This window comes from Mastigoproctus giganteus, chromosome 13, assembly GCF_048544385.1.
Source record: "Mastigoproctus giganteus isolate SK-2022 chromosome 13, ASM4854438v1, whole genome shotgun sequence".
Lineage (NCBI taxonomy): Eukaryota > Metazoa > Arthropoda > Arachnida > Uropygi > Thelyphonidae > Mastigoproctus > Mastigoproctus giganteus.
The window spans coordinates 109,683,176-109,697,947 of record NC_143587.1 but is presented as its reverse complement, the minus strand read 5'-3'; the positions used below and the strand labels follow the sequence as shown (position 1 = coordinate 109,697,947).

At 40.6% G+C, this 14,772-nt stretch overlaps 1 protein-coding gene across 3 annotated transcripts in view; it reads left to right on the top strand.

Moving 5' to 3' along the window:
* The window catches only part of Ilp7 (Insulin-like peptide 7), a 180,092-nt gene extending 168,839 nt beyond the window's left edge, over nucleotides 1-11,253 (top strand). For all 3 annotated transcript variants that reach the window (XM_090387574.1, XM_090387573.1, XM_090387572.1), the window contains 2 exons: nucleotides 7,450-7,589; nucleotides 10,906-11,253. In XM_090387574.1, coding sequence (XP_090243700.1) covers nucleotides 7,450-7,589; nucleotides 10,906-11,111 — 346 coding nt within the window. In that variant the 3' untranslated portion in view covers nucleotides 11,112-11,253. The remainder of the gene's footprint in view (nucleotides 1-7,449; nucleotides 7,590-10,905) is intronic.
* The last annotated feature ends 3,519 nt before the right edge of the window (nucleotides 11,254-14,772 follow it).

Below are 14,772 nucleotides of genomic sequence, written 5' to 3'. Positions count from 1 at the left end.
TTAATCTGAGCAAGAGGAAGCATACCTTCAGCATTCAGCTTACTCAACCAATTACCTTATACACCTCAATCAGATCACCCCGCAGGTGCCTACTCTCCAGGTGCTGCAATTTGCAGAACTTAAGCCTTTCTTGGTAAAATCACCTCTTTGTTCCCCTCACAAATCTTGTTGCCCTTCTTTCCACTAGTTCTAGCACCTCTACATCCTTCCTGAAATGAGGCCTCCAGTCCTGTACACAGTACTCTAGGTGTGGCCTGACAACTGCCTTTACAACGGGATAATCACCTCCCTGTCCCTGCTATAAAACTTCCTATATATCATTGACATGACTCTATGACCTGCCCTGGCAGCCCGTCTGCACTGCTCAGCAAACTTCATATTTCACTGCACAATTACCCTAGTTGGTACGTTTCTCTTGGGTTATTGCTACCCATATGCAGTACTTTGCATTTGTCAATGTTAAACTTCAGTTGCCACTTCTCAGCCCATTTGCCCAACTTATCTAGATCCAGCTGAAGTAGCATACTGTCTTTACAGTCGTTAACAACCCTGCCAACCTTTGTATCATCTGCAAACTTGAACATTAATTCTGATATACCTTCATCAATATGATTGATAAATACAAAAAACAATGGGCCCAGCACAAATGTGGACAAATATTATTAGTGGAGTTCCCTGGGGAACTCCACTAATAATATTTGTCCACGAAGAGCAGTGTAAATTGATTATCACTGTCTGTCTTCTCCCACTCGACCATCCCTTTATCCATTCTAGCAACTTAACCTTAATGCCATACCTCTTCAATTTGTACAGCAGTCTTCCATGTCCAACAGTATCAAAAGCTTTCCTGAAATCAAAGTATATGATATCAAAATTATTTTTGACATTCATTTCCTTTGTGACCACATCATAGTATCCAATCAAATTGGTCAGACAAGAACTCCCTTTAACAAATTCATGCTGTGTCTTAACAATTACTGCAGTCTTGTCTAGGTGATCCTGCATTGCTTCTTTAACCAGTGTTTCCATTATTTTCCCCGGAACAGAAGTTAAACTAACACGTCTAACATTCTTTATGTCACCTCTGAATCCCTTTTGTGAATTGGGGATACATTTGCACATCTCTAGTCCGTGGGGATATCCATTGAATCCAAGGAAGCTCTCATAATTATGGCTAAGGGTTTGCTTACTTCCTTTGCTGCCTCCGTTAATATAACTGGATAGATCTCGTCCACACCAGGTACCTTCCTTATGTTTAACTTCGACAATTTTTCCTCCACTTTGCTCTCAGTTATTACAAAATCCCTTAGCTCCCTGTTAGAGTTTGATAAACTTCTGGCATACCCCTCATTGAATAACTCCTCATATGTGAATGTAGATGCAAATACTCGTTCAGTTTATCAGCTATCCGAGCATGATCATCAATAGTCAACCGAGCTATGTTAAGTTGTCCAATCTGATTCATCCCTTTCCTTCTAGAGTTTACATAAGCAGAGAACTCTTTGCTGTTTTTCTTTGCTTCCTTTGCTAAAGATTTCTCGTAATCTGCCTTCGCCTGCCCAACCTCCTTTGTGACTTGATTACAGATAAGCTTATATGCTAATGCCAATATATGCCATAGGCTTCTGTGTCGCCTGATAATTTATACGCATCCCATGCATTTTTCTTCTTCGCCACGAGCCTCATTAATTCATCTGATATCCATTTAGACCTGTAACTTGAACAGTATTTCTTAATTGGAGGCAAATTGCTGCTATGCATAAAGGGATGGTTGAGTGGGAGAAGACAGAGAGTGGTAATCAGTGGACACTGCTCTTCGTGGACTAATGTTATTATTGGAGTCCACCAGGGTTCAGTGTTGGGTCCATTATTGGTTTCTGAATTCATCAATGATATTAATGATGGTATATTAAGCTTAATATCCAAGTTTACAAACGATAAAAAGGTCGGCAGGGTTGTTAATGGCACTAATGACAGTACGCTGCTACAACAGGATCTAGAAAAGTTGAGCAGATGGGCTGAGAGGTGGCAAGGGAAGTTTAACATTGACAAATGTAAAGTACTGCACATGGGAAGCAGTAACCCCCGAGTAACGTAACAACTGTGTGGTACTACACTGACAATGGTAGAGAGTGAAAAGGACCTGGGGGTAATTGTGCAGGCAGATATGAAGTTTTCTGAGCAGTGCAGACGGTTTGCAAGAGTAGCTCATGGTGTCTTGTCAGTGATATACAAGAATTTTTCTAGCAGGGATAAGGAGGTGATTATACCCTTGTATAAGGCAATGGTCAGGACACACCTTGAGTACTGTATACAGGTCTGGAGGCCTCATTTTAAGAAGGATGTAGAGCTGTTGGAACGAGTACAGAGAAGGCAAACAAGATTAGTGAATGGAACAAAGGGTTGCGCTTAAGAAGAAAGGCTTAAGTTTTGCAAATTACAGTGTCAGGAGACTAGGCATCTGCGAGGTGATCTGATTGAGGTGTATAAATCCTTGAATGGTTTGAGCATGCTCAATTCTGATGGGATTCTTCCTCTTGCTCAGAATAATCGCCTGTGAGGGCATAAATTCAAATTGAGGAAAGACAGTTGTAGGATAGATGTGCGGAAGTTTTCCTTAAGACAGCGGGTGGTTGATTGCTGGAACAAACTTCCATCTGTCTTTGTAGAAGTTGATAGCTTAAACAGATTCAAGGCAGAGCTGGAGAAACATTTGGAAAGAGTGGATAGGTGAAATGAGAAGGGTCTGTGTGTTGTTGGTTTTTTTTTTTTATTTTTTTGGCTGATGCTATATAATCTTGCTTTCTTGCATCATGTACCCTTGCTAATGCTAATGCTAATATCTGCCATAGGCTTCTGTGTCGCCCGATAATTTATATGCATCCCATAAATTTTTATTCTCCACCAGGAGCCTCATTAATTCATCTGACATCCAATTTAGGCCTGAATCTTGAACAATATTTCTCTGTTGGAATGAAAAGCCTAATAGCCTCCAAGATGAAGTCCCTCAAGGCTTCCCGTTTAGAATTCAACGTTGCTGACAACATCAGTTGATCCCACTGTACAGAATTTAAAAACTATCTGAGACCCCTGTAGTCACCTTTACGAAAGCAAAAATCCCTCCCTTTAGCCTTGATGGTAGTTACATCTTTAAGTAATTCCCATATCAGTACATTGCGATCACTCTCACCTAGTTGTTCCTTTATCTACAAATTCTTAATGTATGAATAATCACAGCTGATAATCAGATCAAGAGTATTACTCTCTCTGGTTGCCTCTCGAACATGCTGCTGTTGAAAACAGTTATCCAATCAATCCAAAAAAGTCTTGCTAGTCTGCGAGTGACCAACCCACAAATTCCAGTCAATATCTGGAAAGTTAAAATCCCCCATTATAAGACATTCTAATTTACTGGCCCACTCTATTACTCTGCACAATTGCTCATTATACTCATCAGATTCATTAGGCCTATAACACACACCTACTCTCATTTTTCGTTTCCCAGTGCTTATGTCACACCAAACAGACTCAACATTGCATTGTCCACCAACATCAATTGGATGCACTTCCTTAGATTTTATGTGTTTCTTAACTAACAGCATAACTCCTCCCTTCCTGTCCTGTTTATTCTTTCTATACACATTGTACTCCCCAAATTCTAATTCTGCACTGCTTATATCACAGACGTGTGACATCACGTCTCTGATATCCCAACAGCCTTTGATGTTTTGACTAGCACTTCAAGCTCATCAAATTTATTAACTATATTTATATTCATAGCATTCATAGCATTGGCGTACATGCAAGTATACCTGCACCTGTTTCTACTCTTAGTTACCCTAATACAGCCCATGCATTTATTTGTTCCACTATGACCACCAACAGTCCTGGAAATCTCTATTGCCTTGCTTTCCATGCTGCTGCTCATTCTAATAGAAGCAGTGCAAGAATCACTTTTATCTCTGCCTGCAGCCATTGTTAACCTTTCAGTTTGTGTATCCCACCCAAGCTAGCAGTTTTTCGACCCACCTAACACTGCCTCGATAGCATCAGCAAATATTCTTGCATCCTTTCTATTTTAGTATACCCCATCCCTGTAGAAGCATTCTATCCTGTCAATAAGCACAGACCAGGCCGAAAAAATTCTACCCCTTGAGCCTTGCACAATCTCTCCAGGGCCAAATTCAACCCTAACTCGCAACTTTTTTTTCAACATTGACCATTGAGTAAACCCGCAGGTCTCTTACTCTTAATGTCATTAGTTCCAACGTGTACAACAGTATCACCTCTTGTGCCTTTAAAAGATGATATCTGCTCTACAACGTCATCAACGTTTCCCCTGGCAGACATATACTCCGGTCCTGTTCCACATATCCTTCTTGCATAGTATATTCTCCGTCTCCCTGACGATAGAGTCACCAACAATAACTAGTTACTTTGCGACCAACGCATTCTGCCTTAGAGATTGCCTCTGTGTTGCCTGATGCACAGGAGTCAGCTCTGCCTTTGAGCCGGACAGCTGAGAGCTTGACGGGCCCCTCATATTAATTTATTCGAGGGCATTTACCCTACACCTCAAGCTCTCCTAGACACCCATCAGAACGCTGAGTTGGCGCTTGATTTCTTGACACTCGGCATCTAGCACACACACACACACAAAGACATCCTCCTTGGCTAGATCGTGTCCCGTTTTAGCAAGTTCAGTAAACATTTCACATTTCGCAGATATTTTGAGACTGTGATAGGTTGAAGAATCGCCCCATTCGTTTCTCCCACGAGTCACAGCACTCTCGCCAGTCTGTTATCTTTGCTTCACAGCTCTAGTCTGGGTCATGATTTCCGTTTAAATACAGTTTAATTAACAATGGAGTTTAATAAGATTAATAAATATTTTTGTTTAATTGATAATACTATATTAAGCTTTCAGATTCTAATACAGTGCTTCGTATTGCGTTCTAGTTTTACGTAAACGTTCTAGTTTTACGTTATACCTTACGCTATCAGTTCGAGATATAGATGTTGCGCTATTCCTTATCAATTACAATATGGCGGCTAGTTCAACAATATTGGCGCCAACACCAGGAGTTGTAACTTCCAAAAATCACTAGTTAAAAAATTCAAAATAAGAAGCTAAAGAACGCTACTAAACCTATTTAATATCTTTCTAAAACACAATGTAGTATGTTAATTAACGAAGAATACTTTCAACAATCTAGTCGCCCTTCTTTGTACATTCTCTAGAACTTCTACATCTTTCTTTAGATGCAGCCTCCAGGCCTGGATAATGGCCTCCTGATCTCTACTTGTAAAATTTAATTATAAATTTGCAAATAGAGATGAGGAGACCATTATCCGGGCCTGCAGACTGCATCTAAAGAAAGATACACTGGTGTGAAAAATTTAAGGATCAACACTATTTCTAAAGGTTAAAACCACAAAATCTTTACTTAAGGTACTGTTTACTGATGAGAGTAGATTCAGTCTCAGCTAATCTGGCGAGAGGTTGGCACACGGTATCACCCCGCAAACATCACTGAAAGGGATCGATATGGCGGTCGAGGTGTTCTCGTCTGGGGAGGCGTGACACCGACCCAGCATGGATTGGCGGACACGGTCGAACACACGTGGAGTTTCTTTGACAGTAGCAGCAGCGCAGACGAGTCTCGCCACGAGATCCATTCCCGTCTCCACAGGCGATTCATACACGATAGATTTTAGGGCTCCCCCCCCACAGAAAGAAATCAAGGCTCGATAAATCAGGTGAGCGTGGGGGCCAGGCAATGGGTCCACCACGGCCAATCCATCGACACTCAAAACGCCTGTTCAAATAGTCACGAACACACCTTCCATAATGGGCAGGCGCCCCATCATGTTGAAACAAAATGTTGCATCACACATTTGCTGGAACTTCGTCAAGTAACCTTGGTAGAACTTGTTCAAGAAAGATCCGATATTTAGCGGAGTTCATGCGAGATGGTAACAGGTATGGGCCGACTAAGCAGTTACCGACCATACCTGCCCACATATTTATTGCGAAGCGATGTTGTGCCGCATGGGGGCGCATACCATGTGGGCCCTCTGTTAATCCATACACTAGGTGCAAGTTTGCCAGCTCACATTTCGTATATCGATGCATGCTTTTCGTGCGGCGACTACTGCTTGAATGAGTAAACCAGAAATTTTCCCTCTCGCGAACTGATGAACAGCGCCGTGTACCGACTTACGGTGACGTTTCCGGTTATGGGTTCCTATGCAATTCACATTCCTTTAGATGTTACCTATCTCCCCTAAACGTTTGTACCAATATTTTTGAGACATCCTGTATATATACTGTATACACACTGGTGTGCAAAACTTAAGAACCAGTCGGGTTTTCACCTGTAACTTCTCATAGGAGTGGCCTGGATATGGGAAAAGCATTCCAAAGGAACCAAACAGTACCTTTCCCCATTGTGTTGCTGTCCAGTCCCTGTGTTCGCTGCACCACTGTAAACGGTGTCTCCGATGGGCAGTTGTTAAAGGGATACAGCGTACTGGCTGTCGGGCAAACAGTCCACCTTTGTGGAGTCGCCTGGCCACAGTAAACCGCGATATCCTGCGTCCTGTGCTCCTGTGCAGCTGGTTTGCAATGGATCCCGCCGTCTGGTTTCGGTCCCCTCTTGGCCTGTAGGAGTATATAGTGGTCATCATTGGGTGTTCTTTTTCGTGGACAACCACCACTAGTCCTTCGAACAGCTGTACCTGACGTTCTGAAGGCCGACCACGCACGTGAGACGATGCTATGGGCGATACCGAACTCTGCACCACACTACTCGCACTTCGACCTTCCTCGAGTTTCCCAATTATTCGACCCCGGTTAAAGCCATCCAGATGTTGTCTACTGGTCATTTCGTTGTCTGTAGCACTGTATGAAACCAATCGAACGTCTGTGACAATCGTACTCGCCATTCGGTAATTTGTACATAACTGCTGAACTGCTGCTTTTATCTGTTTATGTGAGTCCTCTCATCACGGTTCAAATATTTGCATGTGCACCAGCTTTCTACTGAACGGCCACAGTTATGCAAATTGCCACAGGCTGTTTCGTTTGATTTTGTGGTTGTAACGTTTAGAAATAGTGTTGGTCCTTAAGTCTTGCACACTAGTGTATATATGTAACCATCTCCAGGGATCTATTAACTTAACCCATTGCGAAAAAAAGCCAATAAAATTCCTAGCGTTGTTGACGGGATTCGAAGTCAGGCCTTTTACTCCCGGTGTGGTGGGACGGGGATTATAATCAATGTTCTACATGCAGCGGCGTTGTACTAACTTGACTGGTTATATCGTTATCGCCTGTTTCAAGTATGAATTTAGTTTCTGTAAGTCTGATATTATTACTGCGAGTAAGCATAAGCAATTATAAGTTTAAATGTACATAAATAAATTAATTTCTTGTTTTGTCTTCAGAAGTGACGATGATTGGAGGTCAGTATGGCATACAGAACGTCATCGGCGATGCTACCACGACCTATTAGTTCACATGGATTGGGTTTGCGAGAAAGATATTTATAGTGTAAGAAAGAAACGAAGTTCTGACCAGATTGAAGGTAATGAATGATATCCTTTCTATTCATGCATTACGTTTTGAGTTCTGTCGTACAGTCTTCTAACATGTATTGGGAAACCTCACCACTGAGAATTAATAGTTAATTCCAGAGGTCTCACGAGAGTAACATTTAAAAGTAGGTTATAAAAAGCATGTCCACTCAGTGATAGGTAGGTGGAACAGGATGGGAGAAAAGGACTTAGATTTCTTTACAAGAAGGGTGATAGTAGGTAGACACATATATGTTATCTAGAAAGCAGAAAGAGTGGGACTCTCAGAATCAACGGTTTGAAATATTTCACGTCAGTGAAAGACACAGAATAATGCAATAATCATTAATGACTCCTAGAATAATTCGATAGTTGAAATGGTTAGTGATTGCAAATTGCAAAGGCCCCCTTAATAAGTTGACTCGGCAGGCGGTTGACAGAGAGTTGTTGTTCATGGGGGCGCAGCTGCTTGTAAGCCGAAGCTGTTTAGCAATGCACATATTCACGAGTACTGGTGCAGAGAATGGAAGTATTGGACTTTACAGTATTGGCAAAACTACATGCGAAGTGATGAATCGAGTTACACAGTCCAGGTATCCAATGGACGCACCTGGGCGTGTTGTGTACGACCAAAGAATCGTTTCGCCCAGACTGTATTGCACCAATGATATAATTCAGTAGTTATGGTGTGGGTCTGTTTTACGTGGTCTAAACTTGATCCATTGGGTGTTATCGATGAAACTATAAATGAAATTGTCTATTGTGATATGCTGAAGAATTCTGTCTTACCTGCTCTGTGTCAGTTCTTTAGAAAGGGGACGTATTTATATACAAAGCACGGTAAATATAATAGTAGTTTAAGGAGAATAATGTAGCCAGCCTGCCATTTCCAGCCCAGACCTGAATCACATCGAATGCCTTTCGAACAGTTTGGAACAACAGCTGAGCACAAGAACAAGACATCCTAGTTCAAGTAGAGAATTAGCCTCAATCTTAAGGAAGGATTCGAGCAAGAGTCTAGTCTCCCCATACCAAAAATTTGTAGAAAGTGTCCCTCAGAGGTTATTGATATTGTTAAATTACTCGATATTAAACATTTATTTTCCTAACCAGATGAGTTTTTATTTTCATTTGGTGTCCCAATATATGTTTGGAGGACAGCGTATATTTGAATTCCTTTAATAGTCTCTTATTTTAAATGATATTTTTCTACTTTTTCTTCTTTAAAGAGACCTCAACGTTTCATGCTTTAATTTTTATTTGATTATTATTTATTATCATGTATCATGACACAGACGCTAGCCCTATTACAATGTGCAAGACTGTATAAAAATACAATATACAACGAAACATGGAGTAAAGTATTCTCAAAAACAAAAAAAAAACAATAAGCATCCAGTTACTGATCTCCATAAGTAAAGTTAAAAATATGAATAATAAATATATATTCTTAAGTGAGAAACAAATAACAAAAGTTTATGGTCTGTATTTAACAATAGCATAATAAGTATAAAGAGAAATTAAAGTAAACTATGGCCAATCGAATTTAAACTCAGTAAATGTCAAATGAACTGACGCGGGTTGCCCGAAGAAACATTGAGATAGATACAGGGTGATTATGTGTGTAATTCAAGTGCATAGCCCATCTGGCTGTAGGCGATAAATCGTTAATGGTAGCGTGATGAAATTTGGAACGTCATTATCGAACGAATATATATTTATTTAAATTGCCACCAAGATGCAAATAGCGCTGTGTGCAACTACAATGTATAGAATACTGTTTGGATGAACGCCTAGGTATGAAGATTGATATATCTACTATATACCGGGAGCTCAGTATTGCACTTCGCAGTCAACTGATTCCCGAAGCATATCACGGGAAATATTAATGACATTGCTTCCCTTCAAATGAGCTAGAGATTGGATATGTCCTTGATACACTGTGTCCTTGAGATAACACTTTCAGAATTGCCTAGAAGTGATGTGATCATCAAATGTATTACGAAACAGCCCAATTAGTGGCCCAATAACGTGCGCAGGAGCCCAATCTTGCATAACAGCTTCCAAAAATTCTCTCTACTGAAGAGCAGGAGTCGCATGGCGATGAAGAGGATCGCGGTAACGTTCTGTACCGCTATCACGATACACGCCTCTGGACCAATTGTGAAATTATCTGTAAACCCACACCAAACAATAACACGTGGACAGTGGAGAGGCACTTCGTTATCAACACCCGAAGGCGGTGATCCCCACACTCCATTACAATTTTCCAGATATGTCGTAATGTGAATACCCACAGGGTATTCACACTGCGGCTGTTAACTGTAATTGAGCCTCATTGATTTCCATCGGTGGCAGAAAGCGCAGCCATTCTGTTGATATGGATCAGTTCGTGTCAGCTGTTGTACCACATGGATCTTTTACAGAATTTCGTGGATCTTCGGCCGCAGTTACAGTGAGTTCTTTGATTTCTTCAACAACAGCCGCCGTGATTGGGGGAACGTCCTTTGCCGTGCGATAAAAAATAAATATTAGTATTAACGCCCCCCCAAGAGTGCGCCCATAAGCGCAAGTGTATTATATCTGTAGAAGTGCGCGTTTACGGGCCGATTTTCATGTGCGGGCTTAATAAATCCCGGAATAACTCACGAGGGTTATTCCGGAATACCATCACAGTATTTTCCTTCAACTTCGTGACTGGTTGTTTTGTCGGGTATAATTTCTCGTTTCCGATAATTCACAACAGTTTTAGTTAGTTTTTAAATTCAAAAAGAAACCAGATTTTGTTTTTAAATTTGAAAATCTATAAAATCTTTTACAGAATTTAAAAATGACTTTTTTTTAAATACCGAATCAATTTTATGTTTACCAGTGGCGAAACTGCCATACCTTCAGGGCCAACACCTCAGGTGAGGTCGACGATTGGTTTGGTATGATTGTTAAAGTCACGGGGATCCTTCAAAAATCGGACGGAGCGCCAAGAATTTTCGCCCCTGCTTTTTAGCTAATTAAGTAGCAATTTTTTCTTTTGTTTGGTTGCTTAGTGGGGCAAGTAAGTCATTAGTTTCAAGAGTGATTTCAGGGAGTAACATACCATTTATTCAGTATGCTAATGGTACGTTGAAATCACTCTTGAAACTAATTACTTACTTCTCCTGCAAAATAAAAGGAACAAGATTAAGGAGGGCACGTTTTTAATACCTTTGTCAAGCTTTGGCGTATATTTGTTTTGTTAACCGATAAATAACGGAAACAATATTCTTTCAACAGAATTTTTTTTTATGCTGCTAATACTACTTTCCTTATTATTATTATTCATTTTTTTAGATGAAAGGCTTCCACTCATCGCTGCTGATCGAGCTGTGAATCTTCTTGGTAGATACGTATCTAATCACAGGAGGAGGACCGAGCGCTGGAAACGTCACTCTGTAGCAAAACGAGGAATTATAGACGAGTGCTGCCATGGCGCGAATGGCTGTTCCTGGGAGGAGTATGCCGAATACTGTCCTGCTAACAGTCGTGTGAGAAACTGAGAGTTCAACGAGAGTTATAATCAAATCTCGGCATTGTGTATATGTGCATTGTTCCGCCGTATTTATGTACAACCTTCTGCTTTGCCACAGCTGATACTGTGTACCCCCACAAATTGGCTTAATAAAATCCTCTAGAAGTTCACGAACGATTTCCGTTGAATAACCCAAGGTTTTATCAAATTAGTAATGACAGAGTTGAATGCTTGACTCCTGTAGAAAGCCTCTGCGTTGTTGACTATCATTGGATGGCACTTCCCCCCTCCCACACACAGAAACATATCGTATGGTTAGTCATCCTCCAACAAAACTCGTACTTTACACTTCACGAAACTAGCAGACTCATCATATAACATACACACGTTAAATTTACAGAAATAAAATACTATGCCCCGTGGCCCTAGTTGCCTCGTTGTAAATTCTGACCAATACATATAAGAGCGAACAACTCATACAACCGTTTGTTTTTTTTTTATCCTCAAACAAAATCGATTTTATTTTTCAGAAGTACAAATTTTCCATTGAGAAAAACGCAGTTGAGTAGAATTTTTAAAAAAAAAATCATGAAATTTAAAAATCTAAACGTTATGCTTAGTCCATTTTTAACCTCAGATTTAAAAAAATGTTTCATCCAACAAATCTCGATGACTTTTAATTGAAATACCACATATATAGACTGCTATTGAAGTTTATGACGGGCTGTTAAATATATACGTATAGCGAAGGGACGATTGGTGTCAGTATTCAAAGGAAGAAACCAACATCGAGGACAAACGACGATATGGAAGGGTTTCTACTCTAGTGATATGTAAAAGCAGTGAGAACGTAATATATTTGAATAGACGAGTCACTGTCAGGGAAACTTTTCAATAGATGCGAAGTGGACGTAAACGCTATGGAAATAATCGTTAATGATTTAGGGTTTCGGAAAGTGTGCGCGAAGCGGTTTCCGTTTCCTCATCACCTAACAGAGAATATGAAGTTGAACGCGATAGAATTGTGTAACATATCCACAATATTTTACAAAACCGGATTTGCATAATGGCACAGATGTGTTCAGCGCGATGGGGATTATTTTGAAATTCAGAGTGTCAACAAGTGACGGTTATAATAAATGTTTGGAAAATTTGTACAGTATGGATGTATGAACAAACCTCTTCTATTTTAGAAGTTATAGACCACCAGTTATTATTTTTCAATATAACCCTCCCAAGATGCTTCGGTTGGAGTCATATCGAAGTTATTACCTTAGGAACTGAGCAGCTTTTATTCTACATGCTAGCAACTTTCAGAGGGAAAGAGGAAAGTTTCTGGTTCAATTCTTCTGTTACATTTTATATTATAGTGGCAAAAGTGGACACGCTCTTTTTTAGTGTATTAGTACTGTATTAGTAATGGCCGCACGGTGCAAGAAAGCCTATGGCTTATGCTGCACCAGCCAAAAAAAAAAAAAAAAAAACCCAAATAAAACAATGATAAAAAAAAAACAAACTAATAATTAATAAAAGAAAAGGAAATTAAACCTATCATCCTATGCGTTCCCCCCCCCCCGAAGGTAACTATCCAGATGACCTTTGAATTTCCCCATCCTCTACCACCCATGTAAGCAACTTAGTCCAGTAAATTATAACCCGCTGGCTAAAATAAAACTTCCTGCAGTCCAATCTAAACATCTCCCCCCGTAACTTGAATTTATGTGCCCTAGTTCTAGCATCATTTATAATCTTGAAAATTTCGTCCTCATTTATTTTACTGATGCCTCTCAGAGCCTTAAACACCTCAATCAAATCTCCTCTAAGGGGTCTAGTTTCCAAACTCTGCAACCCACATATTCGAAGTCTTTCTTCATAAGGACGCCCTTTTGCCGATCACACCAGGCGAGTTACCCGTCTTTGCACCCTTCTAAGAAGCTCGATGTGTTTCTTTAGGTGCGGTCTCCATACTTGAACACAGTATTCCAAGTGTACACAGTATGCCTTATATGATGGGATTATCACGTCTCTACTTGCAAAAATTCGATAGATCATCGATAGGACACCATGGGCCTTCCTTGCAACCTGTTTACAATGCTCAGAGAATTTCATGTCTGACCGTATCGTAACACCCAAGTCCCTTTCCTCCAGTACTGGGTTTAGTTGAAGTGAATAAGTTATTTTGGGATTACTGTTTCCCAGGTGTAATACTTTACACTTTGTTGGATTAAAGCATAGCTGCCATTTTTCTGACCATTCCTGAAGTCTATCTAGGTCTCTCTGAAGAAGCTCAGCTTGACAGTGATCATTAACTACTTTACCAATTTTAGCATCATCTGCAAATTTAGACATCACGCCCTCTATCCCTTCATCAATGTCGAAAATTAAAAACAACAGTGGTTCTAATACTGATCCTTGGGGAACCCCACTTCTTACATCAACCCAATCTGAGGAATAGCCATTTATCACAACCCTCTGCCTCCTACTCTGAAGCCATCCTGCTATCATTCTAAGGAGTTTCCCAGTGATTCCAACCTGTTCCAGCTTATAAAGTAACGCTGATGTGGGACTGAGGCAAAAGCTTTGCTGAAATCTAAATAAACAATATCGAAATTATTCCCTAAATCCAGCTCATGAGTGACCCTTTCAAAATAGCGAACCATATTTGTTAAACATGATTTTCCCTTTACAAAACCATGCTGAGTATCCTTGAGAATTTCAATTCTATCCAAATGATCCTGAATTTCACCCTTGATCATTGCCTCCATGATTTTCCCTACCGCTGAAGTCAGAATGACAGGTCGATAATTTCCCACTTCACTCTTAGAACCACCCTTATGTATGGGAGATACATAGGCACTTTTCCAATCCAATCTCCCCAGAGTCTAGTGAAGCTCGTATAATTAGCCTCAATGATTCAATGCACTCACTTGCCGCCTCCCTTAAGATTATAGGGTATATTCCGTCAACTCCAGGAGCCTTACTGTCCTGTAGGCTCGAAAGTTTTTTCATTAAACAGAAAATTTATATTTATTTACTGTTAGGTAGGTCTGACTAATAAAGTAGCCAATATACACTGAGTGATCACTGAATTATGACCACCTACTGAATACTTCGTAGATCCTCCTTTTCCCTCAGTACAGCAGCAGCTGTCCGACGTGGCATTGAGTAAACACGATGTCGGAAGCGTTCGAGAGGTATGGCCAACCAATCTGTGTCCAAATAATGCGGTCAGCAATGCAGGTATGAAGGTGATTGGTGTATCCAGAGGCTTTATATGCCTTCCATAGTGTCACATAAGTGCTCTATGGGATTGATATCGGCAGAGTTCGGAGGTCAGTCGATATGCTGGAAGTCAAAACTGTGTTTCTCAAACCATTCCTGCACAACAGGTGCCCGATGGCTCGACTCATTTTCATCTTGGAAGACAGTATCGCCATTCGGGAAAAAGTGTAACATAGCGGGGTGTACACAGTCAGCAAGCAGTTGATGATAGCGGAGACCACTGATACGTTGTTCCACATACACCAGGGGTCCAAGCTCCTATCAGTGAAACATGCTCCACACTATACAACTGCCTCCACAGGCCTGCACTTTTGATACCATGCATGATGGATGAAGAGCCTCATGTTGTTAACGCCAAATTCGTACACGACCATCCACTGTGTGGAGTAAATAACGTGACTCATCTG